General features: G+C 59.8%; 1 protein-coding gene across 8 annotated transcripts in view; it reads left to right on the top strand.

Moving 5' to 3' along the window:
• Positions 1 to 21,705, top strand: part of FRMD1 (FERM domain containing 1) — a 45,612-nt gene that overhangs the window by 12,312 nt on the left and 11,595 nt on the right. For 4 of the 8 annotated variants that reach the window (XM_023632886.2, XM_023632887.2, XM_023632888.2 and 1 more), the window contains 11 exons: positions 4,897 to 5,033; positions 7,048 to 7,138; positions 14,294 to 14,373; positions 14,774 to 14,850; positions 15,880 to 16,066; positions 16,178 to 16,333; positions 17,520 to 17,585; positions 17,710 to 17,778; positions 18,410 to 18,584; positions 19,098 to 19,436; positions 21,186 to 21,265. In XM_023632886.2, coding sequence (XP_023488654.1) covers positions 4,965 to 5,033; positions 7,048 to 7,138; positions 14,294 to 14,373; positions 14,774 to 14,850; positions 15,880 to 16,066; positions 16,178 to 16,333; positions 17,520 to 17,585; positions 17,710 to 17,778; positions 18,410 to 18,584; positions 19,098 to 19,436; positions 21,186 to 21,265 — 1,389 coding nt within the window. In that variant the 5' untranslated portion in view covers positions 4,897 to 4,964. Of the gene's footprint in view, positions 1 to 4,661; positions 4,743 to 4,896; positions 5,034 to 7,047; positions 7,139 to 14,293; positions 14,374 to 14,773; positions 14,851 to 15,879; positions 16,067 to 16,177; positions 16,334 to 17,519; positions 17,586 to 17,709; positions 17,779 to 18,409; positions 18,585 to 19,097; positions 19,437 to 21,185; positions 21,266 to 21,705 lie in introns of those variants that run through there. The other 4 variants (XM_070256392.1, XM_005614904.4, XM_070256394.1 and 1 more) reach the window with 2 other exon arrangements.

Consider the following 21,705-nt stretch of genomic DNA (forward strand, 5'->3'; position numbering starts at 1 on the left):
ACTATGTGCCAGGGATGGGCCCCCCTGCCCTGTCCACATCCCACACGGTGGACACTTGAATATCCCCACATCACAGCCACTTCTTCCAGATCTGTTTGGGGGCTTGCCAGGTAAGGGCCACTGTCATTCCAGTTGGCTTCTCAGATACTTTTACTGTTCTGGTTAATTCATTTATTTTATCTCTTATTAAGTAGATTGGCCAGGGCCTAGTGGTGTAGTGGTTATGTTTGTTCACTCGGCTTCAGGGAACCAGGGTTCACTGGTTCAGATCCCAGGTGCGAATCTAGCACACTGCCATGCTGCGGCAGCATCCCACATATAAAATAGAGGAAGATGGGCACAGGGCCAATCTTCCTCACCCAAAAAAAAGAACAAATTGGCTAATTTTTCTGGTTTCAGAACACTTGCTCGCTATGATCCATTTCCCTGAGACAGAAACCGTTCTGTTAGCATTCACACAGAAGGCACACATCTTCAAGATAGACTTGACTTCTTAACGCATTGGCCCCAATTTTTTATCTTGTGTCCCTCTTTTTCTGAAAGAAGCGTGAACAGTGATGTGTCCTGTGAGTGAGCAGTTGACTCAGGACCTTTGTCCCATGTGGCATCCAGTCCCGGGGGAGCAAGCTGACACATACTTCCAGACATGCCTCACCCCTCTGGCCCCCTCACTGGACTGGGGTTCTCAATCTGATTGGGGCACCGGGCAGGGAGCAGCCGTGGGCAGGGCCTGTCTTGGGGTGGTGAGACCATGGCCTCTGTAGTGTCACCCAGAGAGGGATGTTCGCACATGGCCATGGGGGCAGCCGTCTCTGGTGTGCCCCATGAGGTCCCTCCCCAGGGACTGGGGGGCCTCAGTGCTCCTGTCACTGCAATCGATGTTCACAACCCTCGTCCTGCTGCAGCCACGTGGCAGGGTGCGTCTGGCTCCTGCAGGTCCCTAGACCCTGGTCCTTTCCTCGTCTGTCACCATCATGTCCCTGGACCTTAGCCTGACAGCATCACCCAGACGCACCCCATAAATGTGCTGTGTGAGGCCTGTGGGTGGCCTGGTGGCAGCCCAGGAGCCCTGCTCCCACCTGCAGGGATTGGGGCCATCACTTGTCGTTCAGTAAACGAGGAGCTAGTGACACCAGGGTGCGGTGGGCCCTTCTCTCCAAGACCAGGTGCTCCCTGCCACGCGTCCCTGTGGAGCCTGCAGCCCCAGGGCAGGCAAAGGAAGTGCAGCTCGCGGTGGGGCGGGTGACAGGCTGGGCTGTGCTCGTCCTCCAGGCCTGCTGTGGGCTTCGGGCTTCAACTGAGGTCCGGAGGCCTGAGTGGACAGCCAATGGGACATCCGCTGCCTGGCCAGCAGGGGCTCTCCGCTGCCTCCCCGCCTTCCTGGCTGGCTCATCCCCAGCTCCAAATGCAGACAGGCCCTGGACACCTGCAGGGCGACCCGTGAGTGTCTGTCGTGGCTGTGCTGGGCTGGCCTGGGGTCCTTGGCTCCCGCTGCCCGGCCAAGGCCCATCCCAGGACGAGGGGCACCGGGCGACAGTCAGGCCCCTGTGCTTCCCCCAGTGCTGACCTCTGTCCTTCCAGAATTCAGGAATCAAGCTGGAGTTGTTCATAAGCATGAGCACTTTTCACGTGATTCCAGAAGGGTCTCTGTAGGTTTGGGTCTTAGAAATACTGTGACCAGGCACCCTGGACCAGCCACTTTGCTCCTTGGTGCCTCAGTTTCCCTCCTTATAAACTGAGCATAATGTGTTGGCCTGGCCAAGACTCCTCCTCAGGAAAAAGTGAGAATAGAGGAAACGCTTTCCAAGGGGCTGTGACAGCGGCCAGACGGCCGGATGGGCAGCCCTGGGCTCTCTTCATGACACAGTGTGGGCCAGGCGGGTGAGGCCCAGGGGAGGGGGCAAAGTGCATGCGGGGCAGTGGGGGTCAGGTGGAGGAGAGGCTACTAAGCAGCTCGACCTTGGAACCCAGATTCCTGCTCCCTAACGTGGTCATCGTGACCCTAAGCGGCCACCTCAGCAAACGGCTCGCCCCGCCCCGAGGAAAAGAGTCAACAGGTGTTACTAGTGGTGCAGGCAGGGACTTCAAGGGGACAGCGTGTCCTCTGCCATCAAGGCTACATGCTCACACATGCACACACACCGAAACGCGCGTACTCGCACACTCATGCACACGTTTGCACACATACATACCCATACGTGCACACAGACGCACACACGCTCACACACACCTGCTGGGAAGTGACACCCTTCTGGCAAATGGTTGCATCTCATGCCATCTATTGAATGACTTATGTGTTTTCTATTTTGTAACTTATGTATTTTAATAGCTTTATTGAGGCATGATTCACATATTATAAAATACGTTCGTTTTAAGTGAACAATTTCATGCACTTTACTAAATTTATGGGTCGTGCAACCACCACCATCTAATTGTTCCCGTCACCCCAAAACAAAACCTCGAGCCGGTGGTCAGTCACACACCTGCTCTCTGCGTCTGTGGGTGTTGCCTTTTCTGGACGTTTCAAGGAATCCTATAATATACATCCTTCAGGTCAGCTTCTCTGGGTAGCCTGAGATTTTTGATATTCGTCCTCATACCAGTACTCCATTCCTCTTTATTGTTGAATTATTTTCTTGCATTTTTATTGGCGAATCCTGTACTTTATGGACTCACGTTTCAGCAGCTTTATTTCCGGAGCATTCTTAGCAGACCCATAGTGTTAGAGAAGGAAGACCAATTCTCCAGAAGAAAGAGAACGGGGCAGAGAAGAAATCTCGGGGCGCAGCCCGGGAGGAGGCCAGGGCAGTGGCCATCAGGATGGCCCCGGGTTCACGAGAGCCGCCTCCTCTTCCCTCCTGGTGTCCCCTGCCCCTCCGCAAGCCCCGAGGTCACAAGCTGTAGTAGATTGTCACACATTAGCAGTTTCAACTTGGTCGGTCCAGAAGACAGTGCTTAGAAGTGGCCTTCATCTCGGGGCCTTGCCACTCAAAGGAGAAAGCTCTGATTTTTCTTGAGCAGCCAGAGAACAGTGGTCCTTGCCTGGTGGGAGGTGTGGTGGGCAGCGAGGTGGCCCTGGGGCTGACCGGCCGTGACAGTGGAGCCTCTGCAGCCTTTCCAGGAAATGACCTCACTCCCCGTGACACTCTGTGATCACTTCACTGGCCCTGGGACTGACAGCAAACTGTGGACCCTTGGGAGACCCCTGGAGGGAGGGCAGGATCTTGGGTGGGAGACCCCCCCATCGTTCAGAGATTTGCTCTTATCAGGAAGAATGCAGGGGTCTCTTCCTTTTATTTTTTCTAAGATGTTCGGAGCTTGTTTGCCAACTGTCACCTAAAACGCGCCAGCACCCACACAAGCAGCTGGGGGCACTGTCACCCTCACCGGACAGAGGAGAGAACTGAGGCCAGTTGCATCGGGGCTTGGGGTCATCAGCTGCCCAGCAGAGGCTAACGTTGGCCCCGGCTCTCTGTCCTGGGGAGAAGTTCCCCTTCTGTGTCCCTCCCTGCCCCAGTTCAGGGGCTCCGGCCCACTGTCACCCCGCGGTCTCCGTGCGGGCTGGTGCGTGCTCTGCCCAGCCGCTCTGCTGCCTCCCGTCCTCCGTGTGCTCAGACGCCATGGGAAGGAGCGTTTACCAACGTCCTCTCTTGTAACAGCAGCACCGGCGACCTTTAGTCAGCAGGTCACAGGCCACCCAAGCCAGAGAATTGAGCAACTAGGAGCACACGTGCTGGGTTATCACCAGCCCCAGCATCTGTCCTCCGGGGCTCCTTGCCTTTTTAAGAACTGTTACGTTGCCAGCTAAAAGGACACGCGTGTCCCATGATGAAATTCCTGGGACCTTCCCAGCTGCCCCTAGAGGACCCTCCTGTATTTGTCAGATCTCTCAGATTCGCTCCAAAAGAGGGACGTCCGGGGACCCTCCTTGGACTCGCCCGATGATGGGACACCAGCGTGCTGGCCAGCCCTGTGGGAGCCCGCACACCCTCAAAGGGTTGTTCTCAGGGTTCAGTGGCCTCCTCTGGCCCCCGCCCCTTTGATGCCACCGTTCTCCCAGAGGGTCAGAGTCCCCAGGCGTCGGCTCACCCCTGCCGGGAGAGGATGGACGCCACCAGGGCTGTGCTTCTGAGCGCCCACCTTCACCTGCTGCAGGTGTACCCCCCGTGGGGCGGGGAGGAGGTAACCCGATGCCAGGGGCCATGACAGAATGGTCACCAGTTTCCACTACTAAAGGGAATCAGAGTGGGCTTGCTGTGGAAGTGGTGTTTCATTTCAGGGGTTCATTTCCCTCCGCAGACGTGAGCGGGAGGGTGTGGTAGGGGGTCCTGGGTGTGCGCCCCAAGACTCCGAGGGCCTTTCTGGGCACTGCAGCCCCTGCCCCTCGCTCTCCTCCAGCTTCTCCAGGAACCTCGGTGGTGCCCCTGGTTCTGGCACCTGCGTCCTGGCTTTGGGGCGGCCCTTTCTCTGGGTCCTGGGAAGGGGGAACGGGGATCGGGGAGGAGGGCAGCCTGGATTAGGGCCCGGAGCTCCGAGGTGGTCCACCGGGGGTCGGGTCAGCCACACGCAGGGAGGGCGCGGCCAGCCTGACATTGTTTATTTGCATTCCAATCAACCTACACACGTCCCAGCTATTTATAACCCTGGACCTTGTCCTGGATTCCTGGCCCCACTGGTCTCTCAGGCGTTTTCCCAGCCAGGAGCTCAGCAAGGCACCTGGTCCCCGGGAAGCCTGCCGCTGGGTGAGTCTGGGGTGTCGTTCACCTCTTCTGTGGCTAGACTTCAGAGGAGGACCCAACAGGTGGTGACACGTGGCCCCTGTCCCTCCCGGGGCATGTGGGACGTCAGCTGCTCAGCCCCATCCTGGCCCTGCCCCTGACAATCTCTCTCCTGCAGGAGGCGATGGAGGGGAGCTGGTCCTGAGCACTGCGTGCGGCCGGCGGCGGTGGCCCCTGGACAGCGAGATGACCCCGGAGCACAGGGACGTCCTGGTACTGCTGCCCACGCGGGAGCAGCTGCGGCTGGTCGTGGGGGTGAGCAGGGGGAGAATAGAGGGGTGAGGTGGCCATGGGGATGAGCATGCAGTAACCAGAGGGGGAACATGGGGTGATGTCGGGGAGAGGCGGGAGGACAGTGGGGGCTGTGGAGGTGAATGGGACATGGGGGTAGACAGAGCCTACATCCAGGGGTGACCATGGGGATTGTGGGGGACCGGTGTGCTCACTGCCCTTCCCTCTTGGACAGGATCCTCTTATTTGATGCCACACTGACTGGGGCCACAGTAAGAGGAAATTTGCTCTGGCTCTGGCCACCTTCGCACAGTGCTGGTTTCTCTCTCAGTCTCCATCCCACCGTGTCCGGTGCCCTGAGCTGAGCACTGCCCAGTCCCATGGTGTCCGGTGGCCTGAGCTGAGTGTCAGCCGGTCCCACCATGTCCAATGTCCTGAGCTAAGCTCCAGCCTGTCCCACAGTGTCCAGTGTTCTCCCGGGTTGACTTCCTTCCGAGGGCCCCATCCCGTCAAGAGCTTCTTCCTGTGACCGGGGTGTGAGGATCTGAGTGTGGCTGTGTCCCCAGCCTGGCACAAATGCCAAAGTGCACTTGGAGAAGGAGATTCAGGCCCGCGCGACGGGAGTGCAGGCCAGGCCGTCCCACCTCGTCTATCTTCGGGGACCCTGAGGCCTCCCGTCTGGGAGGTGAGAGCCGCAGGTCTGTTCTCCCAAGAAGGTGACACCGTTAGGAAGTGAGACGCTGCATTTGTGCATCACTTCCATCCCCAAACACCACAGCATTCAGACGGTCCACGCACACGCACAGCTCACGTGGCCCCGGGTGAGCATCTGTACGCATCCCTGGGCCTTCCTTGCCTTCCTGCTTCCCTGTCCGCTCTGGGCTTCGAGAGCACCTAGCTCTCAGTGAGCTCTCGATGGCCCGGGTGCACCTGAGTCTCGAGGGAGGTGACTTTTCTCTGACATCCTTCTCGAGCACCACCCGGCCTCCTCTCCCTTCCTGCTCCACGGTCCCCAGCCTCCCACCTGACGCCCACTGGTGACGCCCGTGTGACCCGGCCACCTGGCCTCCCTCTGAAGGACAGCCACTCCGTGCTGTGCAGCCAGCACCTGGGGTTCTCTGTGATGGTGCTGGGGAGATGCCCCGTTGACCCGTACCCATCACCTCACACAGGCTGCCCTTTTATGAGAGGTGTCAGTTACACGACTCACTGATTCATTGATTCTCTCAACTTCTCGATGATCGCTCACTGCTGGTGCGGCAGGAGGCCACCAAACTCTGAACCTGAGTGCTCACGTCTGCGAGCCTGAGCCCGCCAGGCTCCACAGCCCCTTTGTGTAAAGCGTAGACCAAGCATGGAATTGTAGCGTTCTTGGGAGGCTGACGCCTGAGCCCAGGTGGAAGCATTAGGCTCTCTGGACAGAGTGGTGTGGCTCTTCCGCGAACTCCCTCCAGATCATCCAGCTGTAGAAACATCTGAGCCAGAGACCTAAGACGTTGCTGTGTGTCCCCCTCGTTGCACACAGTCTTTCAGTATTGACCCAGCCTCTGATGACCCCGTGGCTGTGAGGACCGCACAGCCCTGGAGACCTGGCTAACCCGAGTGTGCAGGCGTGCCCTCCTCACCACGCTCGCCTGCTCACAGTCCTACAGGCGCCACCGGTCACCCGGGGACAGAGCGGTTCCCAAGCAATCACTTTCAGGCGACCCGTGGTCACCGGGAACGTCAGCCAGCATCTGACCTCACCCTGCAGACTCAGTCCTGCTCTCTCCTCCCTCCCTGGCAAAGCAGCGTCCCTAAGTAGGGGACGAGCTCGGGCTCCGCTTTTCCCAAGAGCTCGTGGGATGGGGCAGGTGGTGGGGAGAAGGCCCTCGAACACAGGGCTTCTCCATGGGGCAGCCGTCTGGGGAGCCAGGGCATGCAGACACCCCCTGCACTGTACATCAGCTGTTGGGGTGCGTGGGGACTGAATGAGAGCAGACACCAGTGGGGACACTGGGTGAGCAGTGGGGTGAGCCGCCTCCCACCTCTTTTGCAGGTGCAGGCCACCGGGCGCGAGCTCTTCCAGCAGGTGTGTGACCTGACGAGCATCCGGGAAGCCCACTTCTTTGGCCTCAGTGTGGTCAGAAGTAAGCAGGCATTGCCCCATATGACCCTACCCCAGGGACCCACCACCCATGGGCGCCGGCCTCTGCCAGGCTGGGGGCTGACTCTGAAGGAGACCCCAGGCCTCCGCCTGGTGCCCACCCCACGCCCACATGTTCCAATGAGCACCCAGGCTATCTGGGAGATTCCGAGCTGCATCTGAGCACATTCGCTCACACACTCACATACACACTCAGTCACACACACTCACATACACATGTAATACTGACACACATGTGCACACTGTTACAGACATAGTGGCATGTATGCACACACGCACACTTACATATTCACACATGCACACACTCACACTTTTAACATACACGCAGAAAAAACACATGCATGTATACACGAACACACTCACATATCCACACACACGTACACTAACATGTATGCACATGCACACTCATGCACACACAGTCAAGCAACACTGCACATATGCACACACATACACACTTGCACACATGCTCAAACTTACACACACACTCATAAATGCATGCACATACATACACATGCTTGCACACTCACATGTACTCACTGTCCCTTCTCAGGAAAGAGTGGGAGAGCAGACTTCCTTGCTCATTCTGCACTTTCTGAACCCCAGGCTACCTCCTTTGCTTTTGCTCTCCCAGGAGCTGTTTGTAGCCAGGGTTCTGCAAACACTTGTCCGTAGCAGAGTCCTGGTCCGGGGAAACCTCCCGGGGTTCCCGTAGAGGAAACCTACGGGCGGATGCGCTGGCGGGAGGCAGGGCGGAGCCCGGCCTCATCTCCCTGCCTGGTTCCCTCTGTGAGCCCCTGGCTCCATGGACGAGCGCTGAATGGGAGCAAGGTGAAGCCGAGGGGCTGCCTGTCAGGGAGCCCCCGGTGCTGATCCACACGGTGCTCTGACAGGGGGCATGTGAGCGCCCAGCTGTGCCCGAGGAAGCAGATGGTGCTGCCTGCATGCAGTTTGTTACGTGACAAGGGTGGGTCTCATCTGTCACTGGGGGCTCCAGGTTATCAGCACAGGGAACTGCTTACCCCAACCAAGATGAGGAGATGGACAGACGGAGACGAAACATGTCAGCTCTGTCACAGCCCACCCTCTGCCTGATCCTCTGGCCTCTGCCCCGGTGGCCGAGCATCCTCCCTCAGTGTCCAAGTGAGAGAGGAGGGGAAGAAGGGGAGGGGATGTCCCTCACAGTAATGGGGTACTGAGGGCTCCGGCCCCTTCCACGGCCATGTGGCAGCTTTGTCCTGCAGACTTTAAAGTATTTTTTCTGAATGACGCAATCCTGCTGCAGCTCCTATGTGATGTGTCGGGGTCATATCCCCGTGTTGGATTTTTTCACTCTCAGCTGGCAGAGAAGGTTCTGGAATTGGGGTCCCAACCCTTCCAGGCTCAGACAAAATTGGGAACTACAGAAAGACGGTGCTACAGGCCTGCGGGCACGGCACCCAGCCTGGGGTTCGTCCCTTGAAGGATCAGATTCCAGTTTTGCTATTAAATTTTAATATCAGTGGACTTTTCCCAGTTTGCAGGGGGAAGCTGAGTTAATGGGTAGCTTTGCCCCAATTTGCTGTTTTTGTCCACAGCCACCGTTTTAACTGTTGGACTCTGGCCGCTCTGTGTCTGGGTACCCATAGACAGGAAATCAGAGGAAACCCGTGTTTATATAGAAGAGTGACTTATGGGGGGGGGGGGTGTGCGCCCGTGGTTGGGTCTTGTGCTTCGTACCTGTCATCTTGTTCTAGAATTGTTCTGCTCGCGGGACCGAGGTCATCCTTGCTGCGGAAAGCTCCCGGCTCCTTGGTGGGCCCTGATGGAGGCCCAGTCTGCAGGGAGAAGGCTGGGGACCCCACTGGCTTCACAGACGAAGGTCTCATCTTACAGGGCGGAGCCCACCTGCGTGAGCAGGCACCCCAGGCAGAGAGGGGAGGCAGTGACACTCGGTGAATTCATGGTGGAAGTCTGCTTAGACCTGATGACCTGGGGTGATGCAGGCTTTGGGTGCCCTGTCCCTCTGGGTGTGGGCTGTGCACGGACGGGCATGCAGGGAATGTTCCGGGCTCAGGTGAAGTGGGCTGGTGTGTTGTGGATCTGGACTCAGGAATGAAGAAACACCCGAAGGCCCCGGGGCTAGACGCTTTGTTGGGGCGGGCGGCGTCTTTGCCAGCCGATCAGGCGCCGTCTGGGGCTTGTCACCCGGCATCCGGCCTCTGTGGTGCGTGGGGTCGTTGTGGGCGGGAGCTGCGGCCACTTCTCCTTGTAGCTGTTCCCCAAAACACGAAGGGAGCCAGGGTGCCCTGGTGCTCCTTCGCTCTGAGATCCACTCCAGAGATGGCCAAGCTTACTATCAGGCATCAGTTCTGTCCTTGGGGTCTGTGGTTGGTGTCCCCTGCCGCCGTGTTTGAAATGAAAAAATCAGCCTGGAGGAAAGCAAGGAGAAGGTTGGATGTCCACGCTCTGCTCTATTATGCGAGGGTTTAAAGTGTCTTTAACAAAAAAGAACTCAGGAGGGAGTCACGAGATGCCCCAGAAACCCTGGGGAGGGGTCTGTTGCTTTTATCACGGGTCAGATAAACACAAGGACACGTGCTGGCATGTTGGGAACGGTCGTCTTGGGAGAGCTGCGGGCTGGGTTTCTGCTCCGTTCTGTCTTCTGTGCATTCGAGTTTTCTGCACTGAGAGCACACTGCTCTCCTAAGTGGGAGGAAGCCTCAGTGCATCCCCTATCCCAAACGGGGGCCTTCCCCTGGAGGGAGAAGTGGGCCTTGACCCAGAGCAATTGTGTTGGCCATGCTCAGTGTCTCTCTGCCACCTGCTGCCCCGGAGCATTCCAGAAAGAATGCCTTTCCTTCCCCAGCCATCTTTGGCTTCGGGGTGCTCTTAGCAATGAGGTGGGCGAATCATGATTGCTGTCTGCACGGTTTTAGAATTGCCTGGAATTCCTCCGCGACCTGGTGCCAGCAGCCCGATGCCCCACTCTCGCCCAGCTCTCCCGGCACCTGCGAGCTGCGGGTTTGCAGCTGTCCCTCCCGAGACTTGCTGCAGCCACCGACACTCTAGCTTCTGTCTTTTGTTTTCCAAAATCTTGGCTGCCTTATATCTCATTGTCACCCACCCCTGTTACCTCCATAGAATTCTGCAGACAGACAGCCCTGTGTGCTCGGCCTGGTCTGGACCCCCGAGCTCACGCATCCTCATTTTTACAGGCGGCCCGGAATTCCATCTGTGAACTTCCCACCTCCGGCCAGAGGACCATGAGAGTGGCCCACCTTTCCCCGGATCAGCGGTGCTGTGACGAGCATCCTATAGAACACCCCTTCTCTCACCTGTGACATTATGGCCTTAGATTAAACTCTTAGAAGCGGGCTTACACCTTCCAACACAGACACGTTTCACGTTTTAATGGATGCTGGCAGCTGCCTGATGGCAACGGAGTCAGTCCCGGCCACGTGGCCTGGGGGCAGCTTCCGACCCCGGTTTGCACTGGCCGTTAAATCTGACCAGCATGATGACCACTTTCAAAAGTGAGCATTCGTGTGCCGAGAATCTTGAGCCGGATTTGGGCTCAGAAGGCTGTGTGGACCCGAGAAGGGATTCTCAAGAGGCGGGTTCTCCCGTGAAAGGGTCACCTCGTGTGGGGGGTGCAGTGGTTGTCCCTCCACCCTCAGCCCTCGGGGGAGTCAGTGACGCCTCTTCACCCCGCCATGTCCACTCCTGCCCCTCCTTCTCCAGCTCTCCGTCTGACCTCGTTCAGCCTGGACTTTCCACTTAACTTTTTCTGATCCCCTAGTTGAAGTGTTGGGACCGTAGGACACACTGTGGTGAACAGTCAATGGTAGAAAAAGTGGGTCTTCAATGAAAACTACCTCTCCATCCCCCCAGGGAACCTGCAGAGGGTTGGGGGGTCCTCCCAAAAGGTCCCCTTGTAGATTTTTCGCAGTCCAGGCCCCCACCCAGGGAAGAGCGGGTCTGAGAGGGTCAGGCAGGCGTTGGGGGCCGTGGGGCGGCTCAGACCCCCAAATCCAGCCCTCGCCACCCGATCCTCTGCCCAGCCTGCTGGAAGGAGCAGGGCCCTGGGCTCCCCGCTCCCAAGGGCCGGGCCTCTCTGCAGACCCCAGACCCTGCAGACATCTCTTCTCCCCCACTCCCCACGGGGGACGCAAGGGCTGCTTGGTTCCCACAGTCCTAGGATTGATTACAAGGCCCACAGCCGAAAAATTTCATTAAGTTTGGAATGTGGCTGCATTCCAGAGGGCTGGGGAGGCCCGGGGGAAGCGTGGAGATTGGAAAGTGGGCTGAGCCCTCCCCAACAGAATGTGCCCCTGGGCGTGGGGCGTGGACGGCGCCACTCCCACCACCGGGCAGAGCTCCTTAGACCCAAAATGGAGCCTCCATGGGCTTTTCCGGCCCTGCCCAGCCCCTGGAGGCTGCACTGGACCACGCCCTCTGTCCCACGTGAATTACTTTTAAAACTGGGGACACGCAGAGTCTTAGGGACCGGGGTCCTCACTGTGCTGAAGGCATCTGAAAGCAAATCGGGGTCTTTGTGACTGACTGAGCGGCCAGTCCAGCTTTTCCCTCAGGACCTTTGAGTCTTAGACGTGGAAGAGATGCTACGATTTTTTTTTTTAGAGCAGTTTTAGGTTCACAGCAAAATTGGGTGGCAGGTAGGCGGACGTCCCATAGACCCCCTGCTCCCCTGTCTGCATGGCCAACCCCAATACAACGTCCTCGCCAGAATGGGACATCGGTTACAACTGACGAGTCTGCACTGACACACCATAACCACCCAGAGTGCATGGTCACACGGGGTTCACATTGGCTGTTGTGCAGTCTAGGGTTTAGACAAATGTGCAATGACGTGTACCCACCATCACAGGACCGTACAGAGTATTTTCACTGCCCTAAAAATCATCTTTGCTCCACCCCTTCATCCCTCCCGCCCCCCCCCCCCCCCCCCCCCCGCCCAGCAACCACTAATATTTTTTTCTGTCTCCATGGTTTTGCTTTTTCCAGAATGTCTTATAGTTGGGATCATACAGGGTGTCGCCTTTTCAGACTGGCTTCTTTCACGTAATAATGTGCATTTGAGGTCCCTCCACGTCTTTTCATGGCTTGCTAGCTCATTTCTTTTTAGTGCCGAGTAAGATGTCATGGTCTGGAGGTACCACAGTTCATTCATCCATCACCCACTGAAGGGCATCTTGCATTGCGGAGTTCTGACCCTGCGTCTGTCTGCCCCTGCTAGCAGGATGGTCGGGTGGAGCGAGGAGGTGGCCTGGTCAGGGTGGAGGGCTGAGGAGGCCCTGGGCGGGGCCGGGTTCCCTGGTGGTTTGTTTGGGAGTGACACACAAGGATGGTCTCCTGGTTCAGGGCTCCGTTTATCTTTCAGTCACAGCTGGAAGCTGCAGGGAGGGGGCAGGGGGGGTGGGGGACCCCGGGGGACATGGTCAGATGGGAGGGGAAGGAGGGCTCACCAGGCCCTTCAGGGGCAGCCAGCCCAGGAGCCCCAGCATCTCAAAGCCCCAGGCTCCAAATTGTGAACCGAGAGCTTGGGACCGAAGGGTCCTCAGAAGGGACAGTGCTCGAGCTGACGTCTCAGGGCCCCTCAAAGCCATGTGAGGTGGTCTCTGTCACTTCCTTTGAGTCCTGGGAGGAATGGACCCCGATGCTAGTCCACTCGGGCTGCCGTGACAGACACCACAGATGGGGTGGCTCAGGGGACAGAAATTACCATCTCAGGGTCTGGAGGCTGGGGTTCCCAGGTCAGTTGTCAGCAGGGCTGGTCTCTCCTGAGGCCTCTCTCCTGCCGTGGAGATGGCCGTCTGCTCCCTGTGTCCCCACATGGTCATCTCTCCTGTGTGTGTCTGTGTCCCCATCTCCTCTTATTACTGGGACACCAGTCAGGAGATAGGGCTCATCCTAGTGGCCTCATTTTGCCTTAATCACCTCTGTAAAGGCCCTGTCCCCAAATTCTGTCACATTCTGAGATGCTGGGGTTGGGGCTCCAACATTATGAATTTGGGGGACGCAGTTCAGTCCACAACAGGAGCCACACCTGATCCTGGTGAGAATGGGGAGACACAGAGAACTTCCCTCCCCCTTCACCGGACGTCAGGGTGGGCCCCGCATGCCGGCCAGGGACTGGGGGGACCACCGTGCCTGGTGACCCTAGAGCCACCTCCCAAAGCAGAGGCTGCTGGGCTGCACGGTGGGCCCCATCCTTCACCCCCTGACACTGCAGAAGCCTCCCCAGGCATCCCCATCAGAGCCAGGACCAGCCGGACCAGGGCCTGCCCTCTGTCTCCACGTACGAACGCCGCCTGCGGGGTCTGGGGCTGGCGTGTCAGGCTGCTCTGCTTGTCACCAAGGAGGGGCCCACACCATGGCAGCTGGAACTGAGGTGGTCCCAGACCACAGAAATGGGTGAAGAATAACCCTGCAACGTGGCCTTGCTGGCACGCTCTTGCCATTGGGCCCCGCCATGGCTCCCACGATCCCTGCTCCTGGCTCTTCCTGGTGACAGTTTCCTCCTGGGCGTATACGGGCAGCACAGGTCATCTCGAGCCCGCCCTGAGCCCTGATAGGAACAGAGAGAGACTCTCTGGGTTTACGTTCCTCTCGAGAATAATTGCTTCATTTTTCCAGCTTCTAAAGGAAATACGTGGTCATAATGTTCCAGAAGCACAGAAATGTATATTTAGAAAGTCATGTCCCCTGTGACCGCCTTCCTGGTGTAGCCAGGTGAACACAAGTTGTTGACTTGAACTTGGTGGGTTTGGGTCCAGATTTACAGGCGTTTAACTTTTAAAGGACTCCGTTCAGAGCTGGGAGAGAGGCACTGGGCCGGGTCGTGTGGACGGGAATAGTCAAACTGCCCTCCCAAAGGTTACACCCAGTGCGTGTGTCAGTGTCAAGGTCTAATACTCCTCCACTTTGGAGACCGTCTTGTGCAGCCAGCGTGTTTGACATGGGGACACCAGCAACGCGCTCTCTTAGACTGCCAGCCCGAGAAAGCAGCCACAAGCTGCTGTGGTCGGTGCGCCTTCTGTTGCGCATCAGCCTGCTGGCTCGTGGCGACGCTCAGTGGTTAAATGGTGATGCCCAGGTGGCGGGACGGCTCTGACGGAGGCCCCGCGTCTCTCTCTAGACAATGAGTACGTATTTATGGATTTGGAGCAGAAGCTCAGCAAATACTTCTCAAAGGACTGGAAGAGAGAAAGGCATACAGTAAGTCAAACTGCAGGTGGGGGGGCAGGGTAGAGGCGCCCCGGGAGGGTCGCACCCCACGGGACCCCACAGAACGGGCATCCCGTGTGTGGGACGGGCGCTGCGGCGGTCCCTGCTCTCTGTGCAGACGGCCGTCCTGCTGCCCCGCGGTGTCCTGGGGCTGCCTCTTGTGGAGTCGGCCGTGGGGCACAGGAAAGCCAGCGCCACATGGGTCTGAATGAATGCTCTTGAATGCTGCAGACAACGTTCCACTCGGGTTTCCCTTTTTAAAAAGTCAGATAAAGTCGTGCACGGCCCCAGCTGCTAAGACCGGAGCGTAGGCGGAGAGAACGGTGCGGTCGGCGGCCGGCTGCTGAGGGTGGAGTATGTGGCCCAGCTTCTCTCTGCCTTCACCCCGCAGGGAGCCGGGCGGTCCCGGGCCCCCTTCGTGGCCTTCCTCCGGGTGCAGTACTACGTGGAGAACGGAAGGCTCATAAGGTAACTGCCGACATGGTCAAGGGCGTCCCCTGGGACGGTGGAAATCCGCCAGCGGGGTCTGTGGGTTGTGCAAAGAACGTGACCGTGCTGTCGCTTCGCAGAGATGGGGCCACAGGAACACCCCTCAACGGCAACACGTAGACCGTGTCAGAAAGACGAAGGCTTTTTGCCCGCAGGCACCTTCCTTCTCTGGGCTGGGGGCTTTCCGTGGCGCGAGTGGGGAGGGTTTGAAGATTTCCACTTGACCTTGGAGCTGTGCTTCGCGTGGGGTGTCGTTGCCCTCGGCTGTGCGCTGCGGCATCTGAGCGTGGGCAGGAACGGTGTCCGGGGGGGCGCACCTGGCAGCGTCCTTCTGAGCGACGGGGGCTGCTGTCTTGAGAGAGCCGCCCTGGGCTGGGAGGGTAACTCGGAGCTTCCCGGAACCAGGGGCAGGTGAGCGGGGACTGTGTCTCCAGAGCAGGTGCAGGTGGGCAGGCGGCCTTCCCAGGTGGAGAGATGGGGAGGAAGGGAACGTTTGTGGAAGGTTCTAGAGGGTGAGGGCACGGTGGTGTGGAAGGTTGTAGAGGGCAAGGGCGTGGTTGTGTGGAAGGTTCTGGAGGGTGAGGGTGTGGTCGTGTGGAAGGTTCTGGAGGGTGAAGGCATGTGGTTATGTGGAAGGTTCTTCAGAAGTCATGAGGGAGAAAACTGGAGGTGTGGGGCGATGGAGGCTGGCCGCCCTGTGCTCTGGGGCCACCCAAGGTCACAGTGTCAACAGATCTTGAGCTCGCCCTTCCCAGAGCCGAGTCCCCGGCTCCCGTGCCCGTGGGGAAATGAGCAGACAGAAGGACTCGTCTGCGGGGCACGGCATCTGTACACCAGGTCTGCCCTGACCCAGCGTAGGCGCTTCCCCGGAGGGCTGTGTGGCCGTGGTGCGACAAGACAGGGGCGTGAACACCTGGAGTGCAGGGAGGGCGGGGGCCTGGGCGCGGGCTGTGGCAGGACGGTGGGGGCCCGGTGCAGGCCCCTCACCCAGACGCCCGCTGCCTCCAGCGACAGGAGGGCCAGGCACCTGTACTACTGCCACCTGAAGGAGCGGGTGCTGAGGTCGGAGTGCGCGCACCGCGAGGAGGCCTACTTCCTGCTGGCCGCCTACGGGCTGCAGGCCGACCTGGGCAACCACCGCGAGGCGGCCCACTCAGGGCGCTACTTCGAGCCACACGCCTACTTCCCGCCGTGGGTAAGGCCGGGGGCGCCCGCCCTGGGGACTGTCCCTCGTCCCAGCCGCGGGCGGGGTCCTCGGGGCGGAGCGCAGGAGGCAGCGGGCCCACGGCCGGTGGCTTGTCCCCAGATCATCACGAGGAGGGGCAGCGCCTACATTCTGAGGCACGCACCCGCCATGCACCGCGAGCAGCGTGGCCTGAGCCCCAGGGAGGCGGTGCTGCGCTTCATCAGGGAGGCCTGCCGGCTCGAGGACGTGCCCGTCCACTTCTTCAGGCTGCGCCAGGTCAGAGGGCCGGGGGGGGGGGGCTCAGGCGCACCCCAAGGTACCTCCGTCCCAGGGCCCCAGGGGAGCGGAGCCCACAGGCAGCCAGGACTCTGACCCAGGCCAGGAGGGACAGTGCCCCCACGGCTGACCTATGACCAGATGCTGATACAGGACAGGAGGGACAGTGCCCCATGGCTGACCTGTGACCAGGACTCTGACCCAAGCCAGGAGGGACAGTGCCCCCACGGCCGACCTATGACCAGATGCTGATGCAGGACAGGAGGGACAGTGCCCCATGGCTGACCTGTGACCAGGACTCTGACCCAAGCCAGGAGGGACAGTGCCCCCACGGCCGACCTATGACCAGATGCTGATGCAGGACAGGAGGGACAGTGCCCCCACGGCTGACCTATGACCAGATGCTGATACAGGACAGGAGGGACAGTGCCCCATGGCTGACCTGTGACCAGGACTCTGACCCAAGCCAGGAGGGACAGTGCCCCCACGGCCGACCTATGACCAGATGCTGACGCAGGACAGGAGGGACAGTGCCCCACGGCTGACCTATGACCAGATGCTGACGCAGGACAGGAGGGACAGTGCCCCATGGCTGGCCTGTGACCAGGACTCTGACCCAGGACAGGCGAGTCAGGCGTCCTGACACACGGCTGCTATTGAGTGACGGAAGTAGCGTCTGGGTGGTGGTTATATCATGGACTTAGCGTGATGGGTTCTCCAGTGTGGACAGGTTAGATTAACCTTGTATGGAATGTCCTGGAACCAGCCCCACTGGGCTCTCCTGTGGTCAGCTCCATCCCGCCTAAGGTTGGAACAGGTGAGGCCATCAGCGAGGGCTGGCCCTGGAGTCTTCCTGCTGGCATCCACACACAATGCAGCCTTGGTTCTTGGGAAGGCCCTATGCATGGGGTGGTTGGGATAATGGCTTGTCAGGGGTCTAAGGAGCCCAAGGAGCCCGAGTTTCTGGCAAAGTGGAAGTCCGATAAGGAGGGGGAGGCAGGGAGGGAGGAACAGGCCCCCAGCATCAGGAGGGGAGCTGGGAGGGGCCGGGGAGCCTAGCCGGAGCCCAGGCCAGGTGGACCTCAGGGGCCCCTGGCCGACCTGACTACACCCTGCCCATTGGTGAGGAGGCCCACCCACCCCAGGCACAGGGCTCTTGACCCCTCTGTCATCGGTGTCTCTTTAGGACAAGAAGGGAGAACAGCCTACCATCGTCCTGGGACTGACCCTCAAAGGAATGCACATCTATCAGGTGACGGGTGGGCCCCTGGAGCCTCTGGCCCTCCTCCCTCCTTCTCTCCCCACCATGAAAGGCTGGCCTCACTGCCCTGCTCTGGCTGACCCTCGTGGACACGGCCGGTCCTGCTGTCTTGCAGGAGGTGAACCACGCTCTGCAGCTGCTGTATGACTTCCCCTGGTCCCACGTTGGGAAGCTGGCCTTTCTGGTGCGTCTGATGGGGTCGAGGTCAGGGGTTGGGGGGGGAGCCTGGTGGACGCTTGTCCTTCAGGGCTTTCACTGGGCCTTCCATCATCCATGAGACGTAGGCACCGCTAAGACCCTGTGCCAGGGGGTGTCCCAGGCCTGGCCCTTTGCAGCGACTTTCTGGCTCCTGTGCAGAGAAAATAACGGGAAACGAGGAGCAGTCACAGAAATGTGTGCTAGCCCGTGGCTTCCACACACCCTGTTCCTGTAGTCCCAGCCCCATGCGGTCACCCTGGGGCAGGCCTGGCACTTGGGCGCAGGGCTGGGCACTGAGGGCCCTGGACGCAGGCTCACTGTCCGCCGACCCTTTCTCTGGACAGCAGAACTGAGGCCTGGCATCCTGTCCTGGACTACGTGCATCCCCACACACCCGGCGGCCACGGGAGGTGTCCAGCCCTCTCAAAACCGAGTGCAGAGTAGGGTGCCCCCTGCCTCACAGTGACCCCCAAAACCCACCTGCGTGTGTAAATCAGATCTGCAAAACAGAAACACTGGTGGCATCTCCGTTTGGGTTACAGCTGATGTTTAGGACCCTTGCTCCTGTTGCCCGACGGCTTGCCTGTAAAATTACATCTTGTCTCGTCTTTGTTCAGGGGAAAAAGTTCGAGATCCGGCTGGACGGCCTGCCCTCGGCCAAGAAGCTGGTGTACTACACGGGCTGCGCCTCGCGCTCCCGTCACCTGCTCCAGCTGCTCAGCAGCAGCCACCAGCTCCACCTCGCCCTGCAGCCCCTCCTGCGGCAGCTGCGGGAGCTGGAAGAGGCCGAAGGTGGGCGCTGGTCCATGTCCACAGGTGCTGACGGGAGGTCCCAGGGCGGGGGGCAGTGCAAGGGCTGCAGGAACCCCCGGGCGGTTCCTAGAAGTCCCAGCTGTGCATGTACAAGTGTGTGTGTGTGCACGTGTGAGTGTGCGAGCATGTGTGTACCTGTGTGCATGCATGTGCATGCCTGCTTGCATGTAGGAGCCGCTTAGGGGCTCCTCAAATTGAGAATGACACGAGAGCCCCAGGAAGAATTATGACAAGAGTACACCTTGAAAGTTTACCAGCTGCAGGTGACACATTCCATCTGGGTGGCCTGAGCTGTAACCGTGGACACGCAGGGCCCTGACCTCTGGGCAACACCACCCTCCCCTCACACTGCATCTCCCAGGGCTCGGCGCCAGCTCAGGGCACAGACTGTTGGCAGGACCCCAGGTCACCGCTGGCCACTTGCGGCTCCTGGAAGCTTCATCCGTCTCGGACGCCCGCCCTCACGTCTGCTGTTCCTCCTCTCCTGTGCAGAGAAGAAGTGCTACCGGGAGTCCTACATCAGCGACACGCTGGAGCTGGAGCTGGACCCAGTCGGCGGGGGCTCCCCCAGTTCCCCCAGCAGCAAGGACAGCGGGCAGCGTCCCCCCCACCGCCTCTCACTTCTCTCGGCCGATAGCCACGGCAGCTCCCACACGTCGGGCGTGGAGGCCGACTCGCGGGCCCTAGAACCCGGGGAGATGTCGGTGGACGAGCCCTTCGTGTCAGAGCTGTTCTGCGGGCAGGTGCCATCCTGCAGCTCTAGCACCAGCCAGTGCAGCAGTGGCATGGATGGTGGCGGGCCCAAGGGGGACGCCCGGGACCAGAGGAATGGTGAGTATATGGCCCGGCTAGCTCCCGGCTCGACCATCACTGTGGGCGCCAAGGGAACAAGGGCATCCCCAGAGAGACCATGTGACCGTGATTCCTGGGGACCCTGTGGGGTGGTGGGGTTCCCACCACCACAGGGCGGCCTTGAGGACGGGGGTCAGAAACAGCAGGACGGGATCCTCCCGGCGGCTGTGGGGGGTAGAGGTCCTGCAGCCCTCTCTGAGCTGGTCACAGGAGGCCCTGGGACTTGCCGCTTCCTGCTTGTGGTCCAGCCGGGAGAAGGCGTCTCAGCCAGGGTTTTCTCTTGTTACACCTGGGTTCAGCAGAAGTCACTTGACAAGAGATCGTCAGCTCAGCACGAACTCCTTGTCCTCAGGGATGCTCCACGGCTGATCCAGGAGTGCGGGGCCCTGAAGTGGCTCCCTTGTCACCCCAGGAGGGTTACATTGGCTCTACTGTTTCCTGAGTCTCTGCAGCACCCCTGACAGCAGATGTGACGAGTGAACAGGGTGACCTCAAGGGCCTGGCCACCCAGGTCACATAGGGACACCCAGCATCACCCGGGACCACCCATGGCCACCCAAGGCCACCCAGGGTCACCTAGGGCTACCCAGTGTTACCTATGGCGACTCGGGGCCACCCAGGGTCACCCTGGATCACCTAGGCCCACCCAGCAGCATGCAGGGTCATCCATGGCTACCCAGGGTCACCTAGAGCCACCCAGCACCACCTAAGATCACCTAGGGCCACTCATGGCCACCAGGGGCCACCCAGGATTACCTAGGCCTACCCATGGCCACCAGGGGTCACCCAGGATCACCTAGGGCCACCTAAGGTCACTCAGCATCACTCAGGGCCACCCAGCATCACCCAGGGTCACCCAGGATCAGACGGTCTTGGTCACTAGCCTGCCACAGTTTTACATTCTGAGTGTCTGGTCCACGGGTAAAGGATGGATTGGCCTTCATCTCTGAGATTTTGTCCAAGTGTGTAGTGTGCGCTCCAGCGTGAACAGTAACAGAAATGCCACATTTGCCTAGTCCCAGCCCATCTGGACTAGACATCAGAGTATTTGGTTAGCCACAGCGGCCATGTGTGTAAGGACAGGGCAGTGTGAGCCTGCGGGCAGGGGAGGGCCCTGTGGGGAGGCGGCCTGGGCTGGGCACTCACTTCCACGGGCGGGGACCACCTGAGCGAGGAGGAGCCTGGTGGCCCACAGTGTGCTGCACGGAAACCGTTGTCAAAGGGCAGGCAGAGGGGCCGGCTCCGTGGCCGAGCGGTTAAGTTCGCACGCTCCGCTGCGGCGACCCGGGGTTCGGATCCTGGGCGGCGACATGGCACTGCTCGTCAGGCCACGTCGAGGCGGCATCTCACATCCCACAACTAGAAGGACCTGCAACTAAGATATACAACTATGTACAGGGGGAGCTTGGGGAGATAGAGCAGGAAAAAAAAAAAAAGGGGGCAGGCAGACGCCTCATGTAGGGAACTTGCTGATGGTGTCCACCATCACAGATGTCCTTCTGCCCACCACTGCTCTGTGGGGGGGAGGCCCAGGTCACTGATGAAGTCATGGCCCCCCTCTCTGCGGCTCTGACAGCCGCAGGAGGAGAGGACGTGGGGGCCACAGAGGTTCCGGGCTACATCTCAGAGGATCCCCAGGGGAGAAGTATAGCAAGGGGGGGCTGCCATCTGAGGGGTGCAGGAGGTTGTCTCCACCCTGCTCACACGCCCTCGCCTCCTTGCACACAGCCTCTCACCCAGAGCCCCTGTCGGTGGTGCGGGTCACGCTGCTCAGGATGAGGCGCCGGAGCACTGAGGCCCTGTGCCAGGTACGTACCCCCCTACCCCCCATCCCCCCAGCAGCCACAGGCCCTGCTCCTCCTCCCTGCTCTCCCAGCCGGACCCACCTAGGCCACTCGAGGGTCCCTGGGCAGCAACCCCTGGAGCCACAGCTGGGCAGTGGGGGAACAGGCCTTTCAGAGAACAGGGCGGCCGGGGGCTGGTTTTCCGGGGTCTGGGTGAGCTGCCTTGTGTGGGGGGCTCTTTCCTGAGCTGCTCACTAGCTCCATGGCCGCGTGCGCTCCACCATCCACCGTCCAGGGTGGTGGGTCTCCGTGTGGGGCTCTGGGGGGCTGCTCCAGGCCCCTCAGAAGTAGGAGAAAGGGCCACAGTCAGCGGTTCTGGGGTGCGCGGGGAGGGGACGGGCTGGAGCCGATCTGGGGGTGGCGCCCCTGGGAAGAGAGAACATCAGGGAACGAGACGAGAAGGG

This window comes from Equus caballus, chromosome 31, assembly GCF_041296265.1.
Source record: "Equus caballus isolate H_3958 breed thoroughbred chromosome 31, TB-T2T, whole genome shotgun sequence".
Classification (NCBI taxonomy): domain Eukaryota; kingdom Metazoa; phylum Chordata; class Mammalia; order Perissodactyla; family Equidae; genus Equus; species Equus caballus.